At 45.1% G+C, this 16,451-nt stretch overlaps 1 protein-coding gene across 1 annotated transcript in view; it reads right to left on the reverse strand.

Moving 5' to 3' along the window:
* LOC144136762 (uncharacterized) overlaps positions 1-12,694 on the reverse strand; it is a 91,341-nt gene extending 78,647 nt beyond the window's left edge. The window contains exon 1 of the mRNA XM_077669362.1: positions 12,482-12,694. Coding sequence (XP_077525488.1) covers positions 12,482-12,566 — 85 coding nt within the window. The 5' untranslated portion in view covers positions 12,567-12,694. The remainder of the gene's footprint in view (positions 1-12,481) is intronic.
* Between the last annotated feature and the right edge of the window lie 3,757 nt (positions 12,695-16,451).

The following is a 16,451-nucleotide window of genomic DNA, read 5'->3' on the forward strand; positions in this document are numbered from 1 at the left end:
GGAGTATAAATGTATGCTTCAGTCGACGTCGAACAGAAAACACGAGAGTAGTACTGCAGCAAATTAATATTTCAGCATTGGTGAAAACCGAAAAAACTGCGCCAACTCCATCAGCGGCGAGTCTCGAGTAGGGCAGTTCGAGAAGCTGGTCGCGTCTACGATTTGGTGGCGGGTTTTTTTTTTTTTTACTCTAAATGCTTTTGCTGAAATTTCTATCTGAGAAAGCATTATGAGAAAGAATTCAAAACAGCTGCAAAAAAAGCCCGCTAATGATGGTATATGGTGGCTGCAACACCATCTACTTCTTGCGCTCCGCAGATAACCGCTGGCCCTATAAACTGCATTGACCTTACAGTTTTGACGGAAAACGTTGCTCAGTGTTAAAGTGTGTAAAGGTATATGGTATATCCCAATGATTTTTGTTTACTTTATCTATGTTGCCGTCTTGGGCGAGAGCTAAATGCTAGGCCCTTAAGCCTGAAAATACGCGCTTTTCACAGCTGCAAGCTCCTTACTATGAATCAGTATGCTCCATACGTTCAACTCCGTGACAATGGTCGATTCACTGCCGCGTGCAATTCTTTCGAACACAAATCCAGCGAGTGACAGCAACAAATGTTTGTGAGTCATTTCCCACATTCGAGTCATCAGGTTGTGAGCCAACGAAAGCCAAGGACAGCCGGTCCAGCTTGCAATTGGTGATTCGGTCTCCTTAGCTGCGAGCTCATCAGCGTCAGGTGCTACTGGAAGCAGTCTATATCACTGGAATTATAATAGTCATAATTTCAGTCCGCACAATTGTAGCCATTCCCACATCTCCAATAAAAACTCAACAATTGATAAGGCTCGCTGCGGGCTCATCGTTTTTTTAGATAGCTGAAGGTCGATGGTTAAGAATTTATATTATCATTACCCGCCCCGATGGCTCAGTAGCTTTGAAGTTCGGCTGCTGATCCTCAGGTCCCGGGACCGAATGTTTGCCGCAGCGGCCGCAGTTGAATGGGGCAAAATGCAAAATCGTCCCTCAGTTGTGCGAATTCAGTGCGTGCTAAAACAACCCGAGGTACTCGAGATTGTTTCAGATCCTTCGAATACTTTGCTCCTCGTAGCTCATATGCTGCTTTGGCACGCTGGACTTTACTATTAAACAGCGTGCGCTAACAGGACATACACAGGAAACTTGGAGACAGAGGAAAGAAGCGCATCTTTCCTCCTAGCGCTTTTTCCTCTGTCTCCAAGTTTCCTGTGTACGTCCTGTTAGCGCACGCTGTTTAACAGAGATGTACCAACTAGCCCGTCAGAAAGTTCTACTGCTGCACTTTACATACCGCACACCCCTGCAAATTTGTGGTTTCCTTAATATGCACAGCCCATAACAGACCGCCAACGGTAACTGTTCGGAACTTGCGCTAGCTTTGATGTGGTGATGGCTGAGTCGGGAGTGAACCCGAGTCGGAAGCAAGTGAACATTGGTGACAGTAATCGTTTCCTTATTTCTGGATAATAGGATGCCTATGCTCGAGACTATAGAAGTGAAGTGAAGGTATTAAAAAATTTTCTTGAAGACTGGTTGACTATGTTGGTAACCATTTTAATCCTAAATGACTCGATGGCTTTGCCGTTCTCCTCGCACCTTGGCAGTTTGTCTAATTTTTAATGAGGGTGAAACCCAATGGGCGAAATTGCGAACTCTACCTAATTAATGCTTCCTGTGCACAACAGCGGCTTGAGCAGCTATAAGTTAAACCCGCCACGCGCGACATTCCGTGTGGCCTATTTAGAACACGCTCACGGAGCCCCTGCACGTGTACTTCATGCAGCCTGCTTGAAATGAAAACTTTACTGCTTCCTAAAGCCGTTTCTCTGTTCCGCGGCTTTTTCTTATGTGTTTTTCCCCTTACTCGTTTCGTACGGTTATGCAGCTCTGGAAAAAGCGAACGTTGATACCGAAGACCGAACTTTGTAGGGACGGCTAACTCTCTACTTTTAAGCTGTCCGAAGCCCAGCCACTGCCACAACGCCACAGCGGTCCTTCATGCCGTGGTGGGTGCATTTTTGAATGGAGGCGAATTGCCATATAAATATCCGCATTAACGTTTTAATGGGCTAACGCATCGACTTACCAGGCATTCAGAGCAATGTACATGAGCAACGTTTTAATGGAATATGTAAATGCTCTCGTCTCGAAAACAGTTCCGCTCCACAGTCAGCGCCATGTATTAAGTTCAGTATAGACAAGCAGTTTTATGTTCCAGGCAAATATAACACTATCTAGGGTTTCGGACGGAAAACAGGGCGTGTGTTTGACAGAACTCGTTAGGTTTAGTAAAATATTTGATACCCATGAGCTACCGGTCGACCAAGTTCTTATTAGGTTAACACGTGTAACAAAATCCAGCGGGCTGCATTCTCGATTTTTTCTTCTGAAAATCTTAACATATATGCCTAGTAAATGCGAGTAGAGTTGTCTTAACTATCGTTATGAAGAAGGTCGAGTAGAAGACAGAGCAGTGTCCGTGTTGAACACGCTAAGAACGATCGCAGCACGGAACTGTGCGCTGTTTATCAGCGTAATTTCTTTCTGAGGCAGTCGTTCACTCTTTCATCGTTCAAGACACACAAAAAATGCGGAAGAAGGAAGGAGAGGAGGAGATACATTAATATTGCGATAGTATTAGAAGCACCATGGTGCAAAAATAAGCTGTAGGTCACAAACTTCGCCACTTGTCTGGAGGCAAGAGACGTCAGCAGACGAGAACATTCGTATTGGCTGGACGTAAGTGACGTTAGCAGACCGGAAGTGACGTCAGTTCCGGTGAAGGAATCGACAGTTGTTTATGCTATCGCCTTACCAACAAATAATGAAATTGGGCGTCTTTGTGAAGTTTGTGAGCCTATCTTAGGCAAAAAGCTGATCGCAGTCATTCAGACTTACTATCATATAAGGTACAAGCATGCTACACAAAATTTCTTTTAGTTTTGATATTAACGCGACAAACACAAATGTTATGAAATGTTTGCCGACGTACTGCGGAAGATATTTAATGTATGCGGCGCATCTTTAAGAGGACTACATTAACAACGAGAGATGAAGTTTGCGAAAAATCGCGTCTGCAGTCAGTGATTATTAACGTTGTCTAAGCAAGACAACACAGGACGAAGAAAAACAGGACAGGACCAGAGCTGAGTGTCTCTGAAAAGTGCAATACCAACTAGCCAAAGATCCGCATTGCAAACTTTTATTTCATTATCCAGCCCAGGGCAATTAACTGCCTCAGTGTTTGCTCAAATAACGTGGCAGCGGCGAACCAGGAACAGGTACACCCGGAGTCAAAACTTTTGTGGGGCACAAGTGTCGTCACACAGTAATATTGCCTTGTAGCCTGGACAGATGGTCTGAAAATGGCCGGGGCTCTGCAGATTCTCTCTCGTAATGCACACGCTACAAGTTTTCATTTCATCGTACATGCAATGGCTTCCACAAAATTTACGTTTTCCGCAACTCGCGTGCCCCGTAAACGTTTGATGTCAGGTATAAATTAGGTGCCGTTTGGAGGTTCCTGTATACTGCAGTGAACCCGCCTAATTATCACATGCTGGGGATAATTGTCATGATGGTGGCAGTTGTGTTGGCGAAGGTAATCACAGTGATGCCTACTGTAGTAATTAATTATAACAATCAATGCGATTGATGCGGCAGAGTTTGATATAGGTTTAGTATTCGCCCCGGACGGAGCTGCCGCTGCCACGGAAGAGTTCAGACTGTGCGAGCGGGGGCCTCGATTCAGTCCGCCAATCCCCATGTGACACACCGTACCCCGCGACACTCTCCACCACCCCCATCCGTCACCTCCCACGCTCTCTTCGTCTTCTCTCTCCCTCCCCTCACATATGAAAGTTTACAGGCGGATTTCCCTCTTTCCACTTTGCAGCCTGCTAACAGAGGCTTCGGACAGAACAGTGGAAGGACGGACGGATTTTTCCGACAAGAGGGTTCTAAGGCTAGCGCATTACAGATCTGAAACACCAAGCTTCCGGCAGGACTACCATCATCAGCCTGAATGCGCCCACTGCAGGGCAAAGGCCCGTCCTGTATTTCTCCGATTAACACAGTCCTGTGCCAGCTGCGGCCACTCTATCCCCGGAAACGCCTTTATCTCATCCGGCCACCTAACTTTCTGGCACCCTGCTACGCATGCCTTCTCTTATAATCCAGTCTGTTACCCTTAGGGACCGTCAGCTTCCTTGCCTTCGCATTACATGCCCTGCCCAAGCCCATTTCTTCCTCCTAAATTCGACTAGGATATAATTAACCCTTGTTTGTTCTCTCACCCACTCTGCCCCCTTCCTTCTCTTAGCGTTAAACCTATCACTTTTTTTTTTTCCATAGCTCGCGGCGTTGTCCTTAATATACGTTGAACTATTCTCGTTAGCCTCCTTTTTGCCCCATAGGTGAGCGCCGGTAAGATACAGCTGTTGTATGCTTTTGTCTTGAGGGATACTGGTAAATTGACATTCATGTTCTGAGAGAACCTGCCAAATGCGCTCCACCCCTTTCTTATTCTTCTAGTTATAGTGCAGAACTATGGTAGCCGGAAGTTTAATCTAATACCGATTATTATTATTATTGTCCCCTCTGTGTGGCAAGTGATGAGTTTCTATTCTACGGAGAGCGTTAATAAGTAACCAATAACGCTCCTGACTTTAATGGTTTCAGGTCATAATGAGACATGCATAATCATGAAAAAAAAACATTAATAAATTTCTTTTATCGCGCTCAACATCAGACTTTTTCAGTCATTTCAAGCGGGGACACGAAAGGACAGCACACGTCAAAACAGCATGCAACAAAACATGGCACATAAAACAGCATGCAACAAAACATGGCACATAAAACAGCACAGCGACAAAACAGCACAAGGAAATAATGGCACAGCGACAAAGCAGCACACTGGAAAAACAGCATGGCGACAAAATAGCACAGGGAAAAACAGCACGCGTCAAAACAGCACGCCGGACAAAACGGCACAGCGACAAAGCAGCACGACGACAGAACAGCGCAGCGCAGTACGGTGCAGCGCTGCAGATGCTGCTGTAATGGTGGAGTTCCCCAAGGCAGTGGGAAGCGTAGCTGTTTTGCGCGTCTCTTCCTCGATTTCAACCTTTTTTTCTACTTCATACTGTTTGCCAAAAAAGTTCGGAACATCAAAGGTGAGCGTATGTCAGGTTGCACGCTAGCGCTGGTTAGATTAGATATGTGTTTGTTAGGTAAATGTTTCTTGTGGTTTCTGAGCAAAACGGTCAAATTTTCGAAAATGGACGTAATAATAACATTGGCTTCCAAGCGAAAAAAAGTAGCTTTGTTGTAGTGCTCCGGAAATTGACGTTGCCAGATCATTCGCTTCTAAGTGAAAAAAAAAGAGCTCTAGTATAAAATTACGCACACCAAAGGCAGGTTAGCTGGTTAGCCCATTTCGCGAAGTAAAGAAACCACCCGAAAGCATCGGATAACCATTGTGCAGCGTCCTGGTTAAGCACAAGATCGAGCCGCTGAAAATAGGGTTGCCCTAGAACTTGGCGTATTCCACCTTCCAAACGCTGCTCCCGAGTAGCGTCTGCATAAAACACACTTCTTCGCTCACCACCTCTGAAGCGGCGATCTCGAGCTCAGCAGCGCACTACTTGGGGCCGCGAGAGAGGCACTCCTGTGTCGCCTCTCGCTCCCATTGGTTCATTGCAAGCGCAAGTCGCTGTGCGCCTACCGGCTTTTCTACGCAGGTCATTATCACCGTTGCAAGCCGTGCGTAATAAAGGTTTTATTTTTACGACCGGAAGCCGCATCCGCAGGCCCTTACTGGCTGGCAGAGGACATAACCGGCTACAGAGACACGCACTTTCCCCGCTTCCCCCCCCCCCCCCCTCCGCCATCTTTGTTTCCACTGAGTCGCTGCTCACCGCTCGCGACTTTACCTTCTCTATAACTGAGTTTATGGTGCGGGCTGTTGCGCTCCCAGTAGGGCTGTAGACATATATAGCTACACGAGGACAAGGGAGACTGCGCCATAAAATGTAGCACTGCCAGGGGGTTGGTGGGCTTTTCCGTGACTTTTGCCAAGCGGGAAATGGCACAGTGAAAGTGTAATTACGTGGTGAACCAAGTACGAGGTATGTATTTGTAAGATTACAGAAAATTGGGCTGAAATAGTTAGTGTAAAAGGATTTTTTAATAGTGTAGCGCACACAAGTCAAGGCTCATAGTTACAGCAGCGCTGATTGTTGTTGTTTTTCTTACATTGAGTGTCTGTCAATCTATTTCTAAGAGCTCACTAACAACTGAGTCATCGATGACAAGTGTAGCTCTTGGTGTACTGTATTACTTTCCGACATTCGGCTATTTTTATGCAGAACCCAATTAAAGAGCCATTTAGGGCAGTCTGGATAACCCTGCTTAGTTGCCGGCTTGGTGCAATTTCTGGTACGAATCTTTCTTTAAATTTGGACAGCAGTCCCCGCGTCTGTCAGCTATAAACAGACGCGCTTTTAAGATGAACCTACGCCGGTACCTGCTTCGTTTTGACTTAGCTTGCCGAACAAAAGCATAACAACCCTCCCATACTGAGTATGCATCAGCATAAAATTGTGGGCGGTTATTAAATTCGAAAAATCAACTTTGCGAAACACTGCAAAGAAATTGAGCCAGGTCTATTTCAAAAAAAAAAAGGGGGGGGGGGGGGGGGGGGAAGGCTGCCAGCCTTCTGGAAAGCGCCAGAAAATCCGTATAAAAACCGAGCTGTGTGGAATCGTACACTCGCGTTAAGTTTAGTGCGAGCGCGCGTGTGGCAAATATGGAGATCTTCCTCACCGCAGTGAATGCCTCGCTTGATGACGGGACTTCGATCTCCATGCGAAACACTCGAAGGATTAATATACGATGAGCGGATTATAGCACGAAGTACTGAAGTCGATGACCTTGGAGATTCTGTGCCGAACTTCGCGCTATGGCTCTTTGTGCCACATTTTCTCGTCGCACAGAATTTCCGCGCAACAGAAGGCAACGTTCTAAAAGCGGTCGAAACTGTCGCGGAATGATAATTACAGCTCAATCAAAGACGCCTAAACAAAATAACCCAATTCCTACATTGTGTTATCTTATCATTTATCAGAAATTAATGAATTCTTATATCACTAGATGCAGGAAAAATAACTGAGAGTGAACTGAGGCGCTTTGGCGTGGCAGAGGACTAATGTACACAGCCTTGCGAAGTTTCAGTATAATCGTGTTTAAATCGAGGCCTCTATCACAGGAGTACTAGATGGCAAAGCAGTCGCATTGTCCAGTAAATGCCTCATGCGTTCACTGCCCGCAAATAGTACGTCGGTGGCTTCAAGACGGCGTTTTCTTTGCAAATTGCTGCTGTAGTATTCGTCCGCACCTTAACGTTTTGTTCTATTATACACCTCCTGAAAGCTGCAAGGAAAAAAGATAAAAGTGCTTTTCTTATGAACAATGTACTTTTTTTCTTCATGCCTCACCGCTCACTGCGTCTTTTGTCCTTTGTTCTTTTTCCTCTTGTTTGAAGTAGAGTGGAAAAAATGCCCTGTATTTAAATCCTTGAACAGACCGTCTTACCTAGCAGCATAAATTGTCAGTTCGAAAGGTGTGCACTCCATAGAAAAAACCACCTTGAGTGTGCAACAAAGCGTCTAGATTTATAATTTTGATTCCGAACAAAGCATCTTGAAGCTTGCTCGCTGAGAGTGAACCAGCCGGCAGCGTGTACAAAACTGCACTGATTGCTGCGAAAAGAACAGCAACGCCTCAAAATAAGCATCGCCTGGTATTGTTGCTGTCATATTAAACCCCTTCTTCTGCGTTAATCACTTCGCAGAGAGGCACATTCTTTCTGTTCGGTTGAAATAAGCTTTCTTGCTTAGCTGAGCGCTATAAAGATGCCCTTCAAGTACTAGCACGGGGCCTCGTGGAAACAGAAAAGCCACCGTTCCATTTCTACCACCTATTTCTTTGTTTGCGTCGCTCTTAATGAATAGCCACTCCAGGTCTTCTCACTGCAGCACTTCCTGTATTTTTTTTAATGCCACGACTCAGGGGCACTCCTGCCCGCAAGGACACCTTGTTATTTTTTTTTTTCGGGCACCGCAATTTCGCCGGCGCCAAGGCATTGTCTAACCAGTGCGCTGTGCATGCTTGTTACGCTTCCTGTTTTTCCTTTGTTAAGCCGAGTTAACATTTGCAAATCATAAAATTGCGTGTCGGCGCTTTAGCCCGCTAGGGGCTGCTTTATTACCACCGGCGTTGCATAATACGCCAAGTTATGACCTCTTTCGCGAGACTAAAGTTCCGCAAGAGGCACCCCACTTTAATCTTGTCACCTCTCAAGCGTCGCTGTTTAGTAGCGGGACATTAATCTAGCTCTTTGTATTTTTCACTAAACTCGATAGCTGCATGAAGGGAGTGTAGCGCACAGGGCACAAGCTTAAATGCTTTTTGCTTCGTAATTTTATATTCTCGCCAGAACGCTTTATGGTAACGGTGCATTTGAAAGGCGCATTTGGTCGTGGTAATTCTTTCAAGCATTTTTAATTGCTGGACGTTTTTTTTCTATTTCAAGGTGCAGTCCATGCGGCTGCGGGGCAGATCCTGAAATCGACCAGTATTTTTAGAAGGTGGTTTCTAAACTACTCAATGATAGTTTCATTGTGTTTGAAATCGAAACGTACTATACATCAAAACGACAAAGGACGAAACCGATGTTCCTTGCGTTACTTTCATTCTATCTCTAGAACAATGGCAATCGATGAAAGCAAAATTACACGTTGCAAATCAAGTTCGCTTTCTGACGCAAGCTGGATTTCTTTTACACAAAGAGGATGGGTTGTACTTTTTTTTTTTCAGTACATATTCTTCGTCCGTGTCGTTCCGGCACTGCAGTTAATTTGATGGCTTGTTTTTCTTTTCCGCCATTTCCTTCAGCGCATACGAGAACGGGCACAAACAACATAAATGTGTGGTGCGAATCTAATTACTAGTCACACTCACACCGCAGTTGAAAGTGAGAAGCGCAAATAATTAGATGCATAGTTCCGTGGGGACACCTCAATCCTCCATGGTTTTCCATCACGTGGCAGAGATCGAAACTTCCTTGTACTGCGCATCCCGCACGGAAGTGCGTAGGGTAATTAGCAACTCTATGCTAAACGAGTTCCAACACTTAGGTGACTCTACTCCGATTGTTGTTTTTTTTTTTTTTTAGAAAAGCACTGTTGTCGGGGCAACTACCGGGACAGCGGTGTGCGTTGCGCGAGAAGCAGTAAGGTAGAGACCGCAATCCATTCTGCACATGTCTCCCATTTCCCCTAGACAGGTACGATACATAACGCTTTTTTTTTCCACAGTGGAGCAACATTAAGCGTGCGGTTCTGTAGTGCTGGCGAGGCCCATGACAGCACTAAGAAGAGCTTTTGGAGTGCATTTGCAAAGCATATAAAGGCTCAACTTGTTTGTTTAAAACGGAAGCGATGAAAGAGAAACCCACGTATTCACCTCAGCAGTAAAAAAAAAAAAATCTGCAGACGCTTGTTGTCAACACGCCTCTAAGTCGAAAAAAGAAATTTATAATCAGAAATATTCAGTTCTTTTTAATTTGTAGCTTACAGTGTGTGGCGTAGAAAAAAGGTAATGTATTTTCTCTTAATAGGCTTGTGCTTTTCCGTTTAATAAACTGCGCTTGTTATTGCTAAGTGCATCTGAAGATATAAACCGAGAGATAAAATGAACGATCTACAGCAGATTACGTACTACGTTAGCTGGTAAAGTTTGAAGGTGAAATAGTTCGCTTGGATCACCTTGCATTGCTTCCGTGGCCCACGTGCCGTTGAAGCTGAAGTTGCCTTCATAAAGTATAGCGCAGTTTTGATAAGCTTCGTGAAAAGAAACAGACAAAAAGCACATAAAATTTGTGACTTTATCACAAAAAAAGAAGGATAACGATTCACTGAAATTTATATGGTCAGAAATAGTACATAAGGAGATGAACTCGCAATTTAGAGCGATAACCTCTGTGAATTTCTTCACCGTGTTTTTAAAAGGCACTATGTTCTATATAAGCTTTCGCGATCTGCGTACGGAAAAATTGCAGTTACATAAAATGACAAGCAACATACTCACGTATGATCTGCAGCGGACATTGTGAGTTCAGTACATATATACGGCTCTTTTTATGCGCCATCCTTTTGTCACAAAAAAAAAAACTACCGCGATTTTCGATGTGCAGTCCGCGGACTATAGATGCTTAAAAGTTGAAATTCTGCGCTTTTGCAGACTATTTATAGGTGCGGACTATACAACATTTGTTTTTCAATAGCGCCGTATATGGAATTAAATTCCCAAAGCCTGTTCTACCACGAAGTTTTGTGATGCTTACGCTTACGTGCTGATAGCACGCTTTGCACCTACGGGTTGTGTATAATCTAGTAAAAAAAATTACTTTATCAGCGAAAATTCAGACCTGCAGACCTGTTATTATTTTTTTTCGTTTCCCCATGACCAGTTATTTGTTTTTCTAATACCTATGTTTGTGCTGCAATGCATAGCGCTGCTTTTTTACAAATTGTATTGTTATTTTGTTTCAGTGTTTATTTGGAAAATTGAAAATCTCTGCCTGTGTACTGTACTGCCAAGTTGATAAAGGGGGCAGGACCTCTGTCAAGCTTACGAGCTTTTAGTCCTGTCTCCTTCTCTGTCCAATTCTGGAATTTAGGTCCTAATGACATCTACGCACGCCGTTGGTGTGGCCGTCCGCTAATGTTGGAGATAAATCTGACGGAATAAGAAACATTACAATGCATGATAAGTGCAAAAGCATAATAGAGGTTTCCAGTCCCGGTGGTTCCAGAGCCTCGGGAACAATGATGAAATTCCTAACTTACTGTGGACAATAATTGTGGTGTGCAGAAAGATAAATAAAGAACATAAAATGCATGAATGACAATCAAGCGAAAAACGGTATATATCGCGGTCGGAAGTCGACCCTTCGCCGCGCACGGGAAATAATCAATTTTCAGCACACGCTAGGAACAGCCTTGATAAACACTTAGGTAAGTGCGCTTTCCTACGGAGCTACATTAAGTATACGCAGAGAGGTCGGGGTTGAGAACCTTGTGTGCATTTCTGATCACCCTTAAAATGAAGCAGTTTGTGTGAATGGCAATTCTGAAATTTCGCGTTATTCAAAAGCATTCCAAGTGCCCGTGAAGCAAACTATTTAACTTTTATAGCCTGGAAAATATTCCCAGTCCTTTATTTTCGTCTTTGTTTGAGTTTCGTTATTTCTAGACAGTATGAAGATCGTTAATTCACAAAACTAAGTCACTTGAAATGCTTAATCAATTTAACAAAAATAACTCATTACCCAGCCGTTTCAACTTGAGCGCATTTGTATCCTTGATTCAGAACTCCCTTCATTCGTAAGGACGTCATAGAGAATTTGTGCTGCTGCAAAGGTAGTTCTCTCTCTCTCTTTCTCTCACACACACACACACACACACACAAGCGCGCACGCTCATGCCCAAACGCACACACACGCACACACATGCATTCCTAGCCATTGTATTTCCCAAAAACCTCTCCTTATCAAGAGAGAGAAACAGAAGAACGCAAAGACAGGGGGTTAACCAGGCGATGCCCAGTAGGCTGCCCTACACGTATGGAGGGGCACACATGCAGATTGTTCCTTTGTCATGTCTGAAGGCACCAGTCATTAGCTTTACTCTAAACAATTTCCAACACGCTACCTCTCCCACAGCAGTACTCTTGCAGGCATGTATACCACATATATTAATGAAGCGCATATATTAATGAAGCATCGTCTCGACCACCTCGAAGACATTACCGTCTTTCATTATGGACTGAAGTGTCTTTGGGGTTTAAAGTTAGGCAGTCTTCTGTGACAGCATTGCACATAATTCTAAGTAGCTACCACGGAGAAGCGAAACCTGACCACACTGGTAACGCTTACTGATGCCGTTCTTTCTCCATACGACTCGTGATATAAGGAAGCTGCCAGCTACTTAAGCACGACAGGCAGCTAACGAGCATTTTTACTGACAGGTTATACTTTATCTCTAGACATTAGAAGCGTTTTTTTCACGAACGCCTTCAGTTGCTAATGAATTTTCATAAAGTTATTGTTATCGCTATTTCACAACAAAACAATTGCACAGAAACAGGAGACACACAGAGCTTCCACTGATGCCTTGTCCTATTTGTCTACGCTCGTCCTGTATTAAGAGCGATAAAAAAAAATCAAGTATTGAAACAGCCGTGAGTAACTAGGCCAAACGCACGTTCCACTTGTGTTGCCTCGGGCACGGACAAAAAAAAAATGTCGAAACAAAGTAAAGAAGCGCGCATCCGCGCGCACTTTTCAGCGCATCGGCCCAGGAAGCGCCGTCGTTCACTCACCGGCGAGGCCGATGACATGGCAGAGCGCCAACAGCGCCCAGCATGGGCAGCGCGCAGCGGAGGCGAAGCAGGTCCGGAGGCCCATGGCACGATGCGAGCGGAGGGGCGCGCACGCTCGCGGCCGGCCTCCGAATATCCGCGAGGACAGTAGTCCGACGACGAGTGCGCCGCGCCACTGGTCGAACCGCGGGCGCGCACCCTATGGCCGAGTGTGATGCGCGCAGCGAAGGCGCCGACCGCGTGCGCGAAAAACTCCGGGTCACACTCGGGCCGCCCGGTGCGCCGCCGCCGAGCCCCATGCGGCGAGCACGGGAACTGCGCTCCCGGCTCGGACCGCCGCTGGCCGAGGTAGGAAAAAAGCTGAACGCGAGAGCTTTTGCCCGCATCAGCCACTCAACTCGGGGGCATGTTATGCAGCAACATGGTTAGCTGGACCAGATGATATTGATCGATTTTCTAGAGCGCTAAGAGCACGATGGATCATGTTCCTCTTTCTTTATTCTTCCTTCCTTCCTTCCTTCCTTCCTTCCTTCCTTCCTTCCTTCCTTCCTTTCTTTCTTCTTCTCTTTCTTCCTTTATTTCTTTATTTCTTTCTTTCTTTCTCTCTTTCTTCCTTTCTTTCTTTATTTCTTTCTTTTCTGCTTTCTTATTACATTATTAAAAGGTCTCGGCTCTGTTCCGTACATGAAGAAAACTATGCACAAAATGAATGTCGCTGGTAAGAACAATCACCGGCTGTCATGATAGCCCCCTGGATCTTCATTGCATTGGCATCCCCGCCATCTCAAACGCAGGTCATCAGCAGCGCTTAGAAAGGGAGGCAGTACAAAGAGCGAAGACTAGTGCACAGTTCTTAGTTTTGTGAGGGGTCCGAGTACTTTTCGTCGCCCCTTGGCAAACACCGTGAGCGCATGGAACACGAACTGCTCCAAAACATGCTAGAACTTATGACTTTATGCTTGATGTATAGAGATTTACGCCCCGTTTCAGCAGCGATGCATGCTTTTGTGTTCCTTTGTTACCTAATCATCTGTCATCTATTGCTCCAATAAAGACTTGGCTGGAACTGGGTTGACGACGCCTGTGATCGTTAGATGACGTAAATTGGATCGAGCTCGAAAAACAATGTAGCACATTTATATGCGCGATGAGCGTCGCATTTTTCACACATGTGTCTGTCGATCGTCATTCATCAATGTTCTCTAAGCGAGACAGAGCATAAGTGCACAACAAGGACGGTACCGAAGCTAAAAATGTCGTTAAGAAAACAGTCCTTCTAAACACACTCGGCACCCACCTTGTCATAACATTCATTTCTAATCCACGGAATTTCGGGAGGCCCCAGAAGCGCAGAGAGCATTTTATACGTATGATTTTGCAGCGAGCAGGAAGAATCGGTCATGATAACTGCCATGTTCGCAAAACATCTCTGGGTACTCTCTTGTTTTCTCGAGATTACGCGCTTAAAATATCCCCGTTGAGTTTTGCGGCGTTCGCTACTGACTGCCAACAGATGGCGCTAGATGTCAAATGTTACGGAAAGCTGGGCATGAGACATCACCCAACAGCGTGCAGTTGTGGTTTATTGGCCCCTCGTCTTAGCCGCAACATGCTGAGAACGGCGCAGTCTTTTTCTTGCGAGTCCGGAAGTTCTGGTTCTTGTGGACCTTTGCCTCTTCGTAGCGTCATTCGAATTTCGCCTGCGTTACCCTTATAAAAATGGTCTAGAGACTGTCTATATTGTTCTTACAGACTCTGTTGCCTTCCTATAGACATTTTCTTTTGTCTATTCATAGCTTGAAGAATTTACACGGAAAAATATCTACTAAAACTGTATGACCATAAATCTTCGTATTGTCTGCAGACTGTCTATACGATTTACATTGCTTATAGACTAGTCTATAGGAGTGGTCCCTAGAAAGTCTATATACGTAATAGTCAAAAGTTTATAGACAGTGTATAGACTGTCTCAAGAAATTTTATTCATTACAACATAGGGCACACTCCAGGCGGCATTTTTTCTACACACTCCAGGGTTTGTCTAGCGTTCCCAAAAGAAAAAGCGATGCTTCATTTGTTTGTTTTTTTGCTATCTATTCCACTAAGTGAATTATGTTTGCGGGCGACCCTGGCAATTTAATTGTCGCTTAGCGTTCCCGTCCCGTATGTTTTAGAACGTGGCTCAGTAATTGTTCTAAAGCACGCTCCCATCATGACAGGCAGAAAAAAAGAAACGTACGAAGAAGATAGTCGGGATAGGTGAAAGCGCAGGGTAAGTTATTAGCCCGTAATAACGGGACATCACTCTCTGGCCCTGAGCGATCTGTTCACTCCTTCGAGAGACGTGCCCCGAATAATGCCGCCTCGACACCGAAACTGTCTACCTATCGTGGAGCGATTCGGGGGCGTCGCTTCGTTTGAATTCATTATTGTCAAAAGCGCCGGCTCACATGTGCACTGCGCCCCATCGCTTGCTCAACGACGCGTTTCCAAAGCGCTTCGCAGCGGAGTCGGAGCCATCGGGAAATGAGAGCGTTGCGCACCGCCCACCAGTTTCGGAGCGTCGCACTCAGCCGCAGCGTAGGTCGGCGTTTGATGAGTACATTGCTGGCCCACCGTACTCTATTCATTTCGTGAAATGGGTTAAGCCGGTGAAGACCTTTGGCAGTGTGAACAAGGAAGGAGAAAGAGTGCGTCAACAAAGGCATGAGCCAACCGCTGAGACGCAAAGTTTACTCGTTTAACAGTCTTTAATCTAGTCTTTACCAAAAGTAACCGAAAAGTAACTGAATCTGTGTAAAGTAAGGTGAACCATTGTCCTCACATTTTGACACCTTTCGATCTTTAAGGGTGCCGTAAATCTTAAACTATACGGTACAGAATGAGTTTAGGGGTGATCAATTGGATTGATGCGGAGAACATGCGAATGCATTCCCATTCTAATTCTATTCCACTCTTGATTCCATTTCATATCTGATTATATTACACTTCTGATTACCTTCTTGTTTTGACCGCTTCCTTTATCATTTTTTTGCTGCGTCATTCTTAGTCATTTTTATATTAGCTGAGTCATTCTAAGCCCTGCGTCTCGCTCCTTTCCCTAAAAAGTGGAGAAGGAGAGGGTGGAGAGAGAGGGGAGACAGAGAGGGAGCAGGAGGAAAGAGGCGGCGGGTTGGAGAGGAAGGCAGTTGAATGTGGCAGGTGCAGCCTTCTGCCTGGTGTGACGACGGCGGTCATCGGATCTTCGTTCCAATGAGGCATCTATGCTATTGCTTAAAAGAGTAAAGTGTGAACATTCATGCACGACGAACGCGCGTATGGATATCCATCGAAGATAGCCTGTACAGGTGTGAAAATCCGCAACTGGCGCTGCTTCAATTATGCTATTTATGCGTTCAAAGTGCACGCCTCACTCTAAGAGATGCTTTAAGTTTCGGTAGCCTTCAAACCTCTATGCGCGTGGCTGCCGCTGGTAAGTACCCATTGCGCGTCCTCAAATGGAGTCTGCGTTTGGGTGAGGCGATGCTGTCTCTAAAACTGTCATCGTGGCAGAGACACCGAAACTCATTGCCCAGCGCTGCAAACCTTCATCAGCGACGACACTGCACAGTTATAAATCTGCCAGCTTGATCGTGTTCAAAGGCCAATTTTTGTACTACACTGTTTGCTATAAGCCTCACATTCACAGTTTCGCAAAAAAAAAAAGGCACACAAGTAAGTGTTCTTCGACTCCATTCGGCACGGCCAAGTGGTTTAAGCGCTCGCCTACAAATCTGAAAATTATATTTTCGAATGCATTCTCTCGTGTTTTTTTTTTTGAACCCCTGCCATCGAGCATTCGTTGCTGGAGTTGAACCTGAATATTTTGCGAGCAAGTTCCATTCCGGGTTGCAAAGAATGAGGTTGGAAGACTTGGCTCTAAACACTTTTTATTATTATTATTAAAGGTGTATCGAGTCTTACAACCGCC

Source organism: Amblyomma americanum, chromosome 6 (genome assembly GCF_052857255.1).
Source record: "Amblyomma americanum isolate KBUSLIRL-KWMA chromosome 6, ASM5285725v1, whole genome shotgun sequence".
Lineage (NCBI taxonomy): Eukaryota > Metazoa > Arthropoda > Arachnida > Ixodida > Ixodidae > Amblyomma > Amblyomma americanum.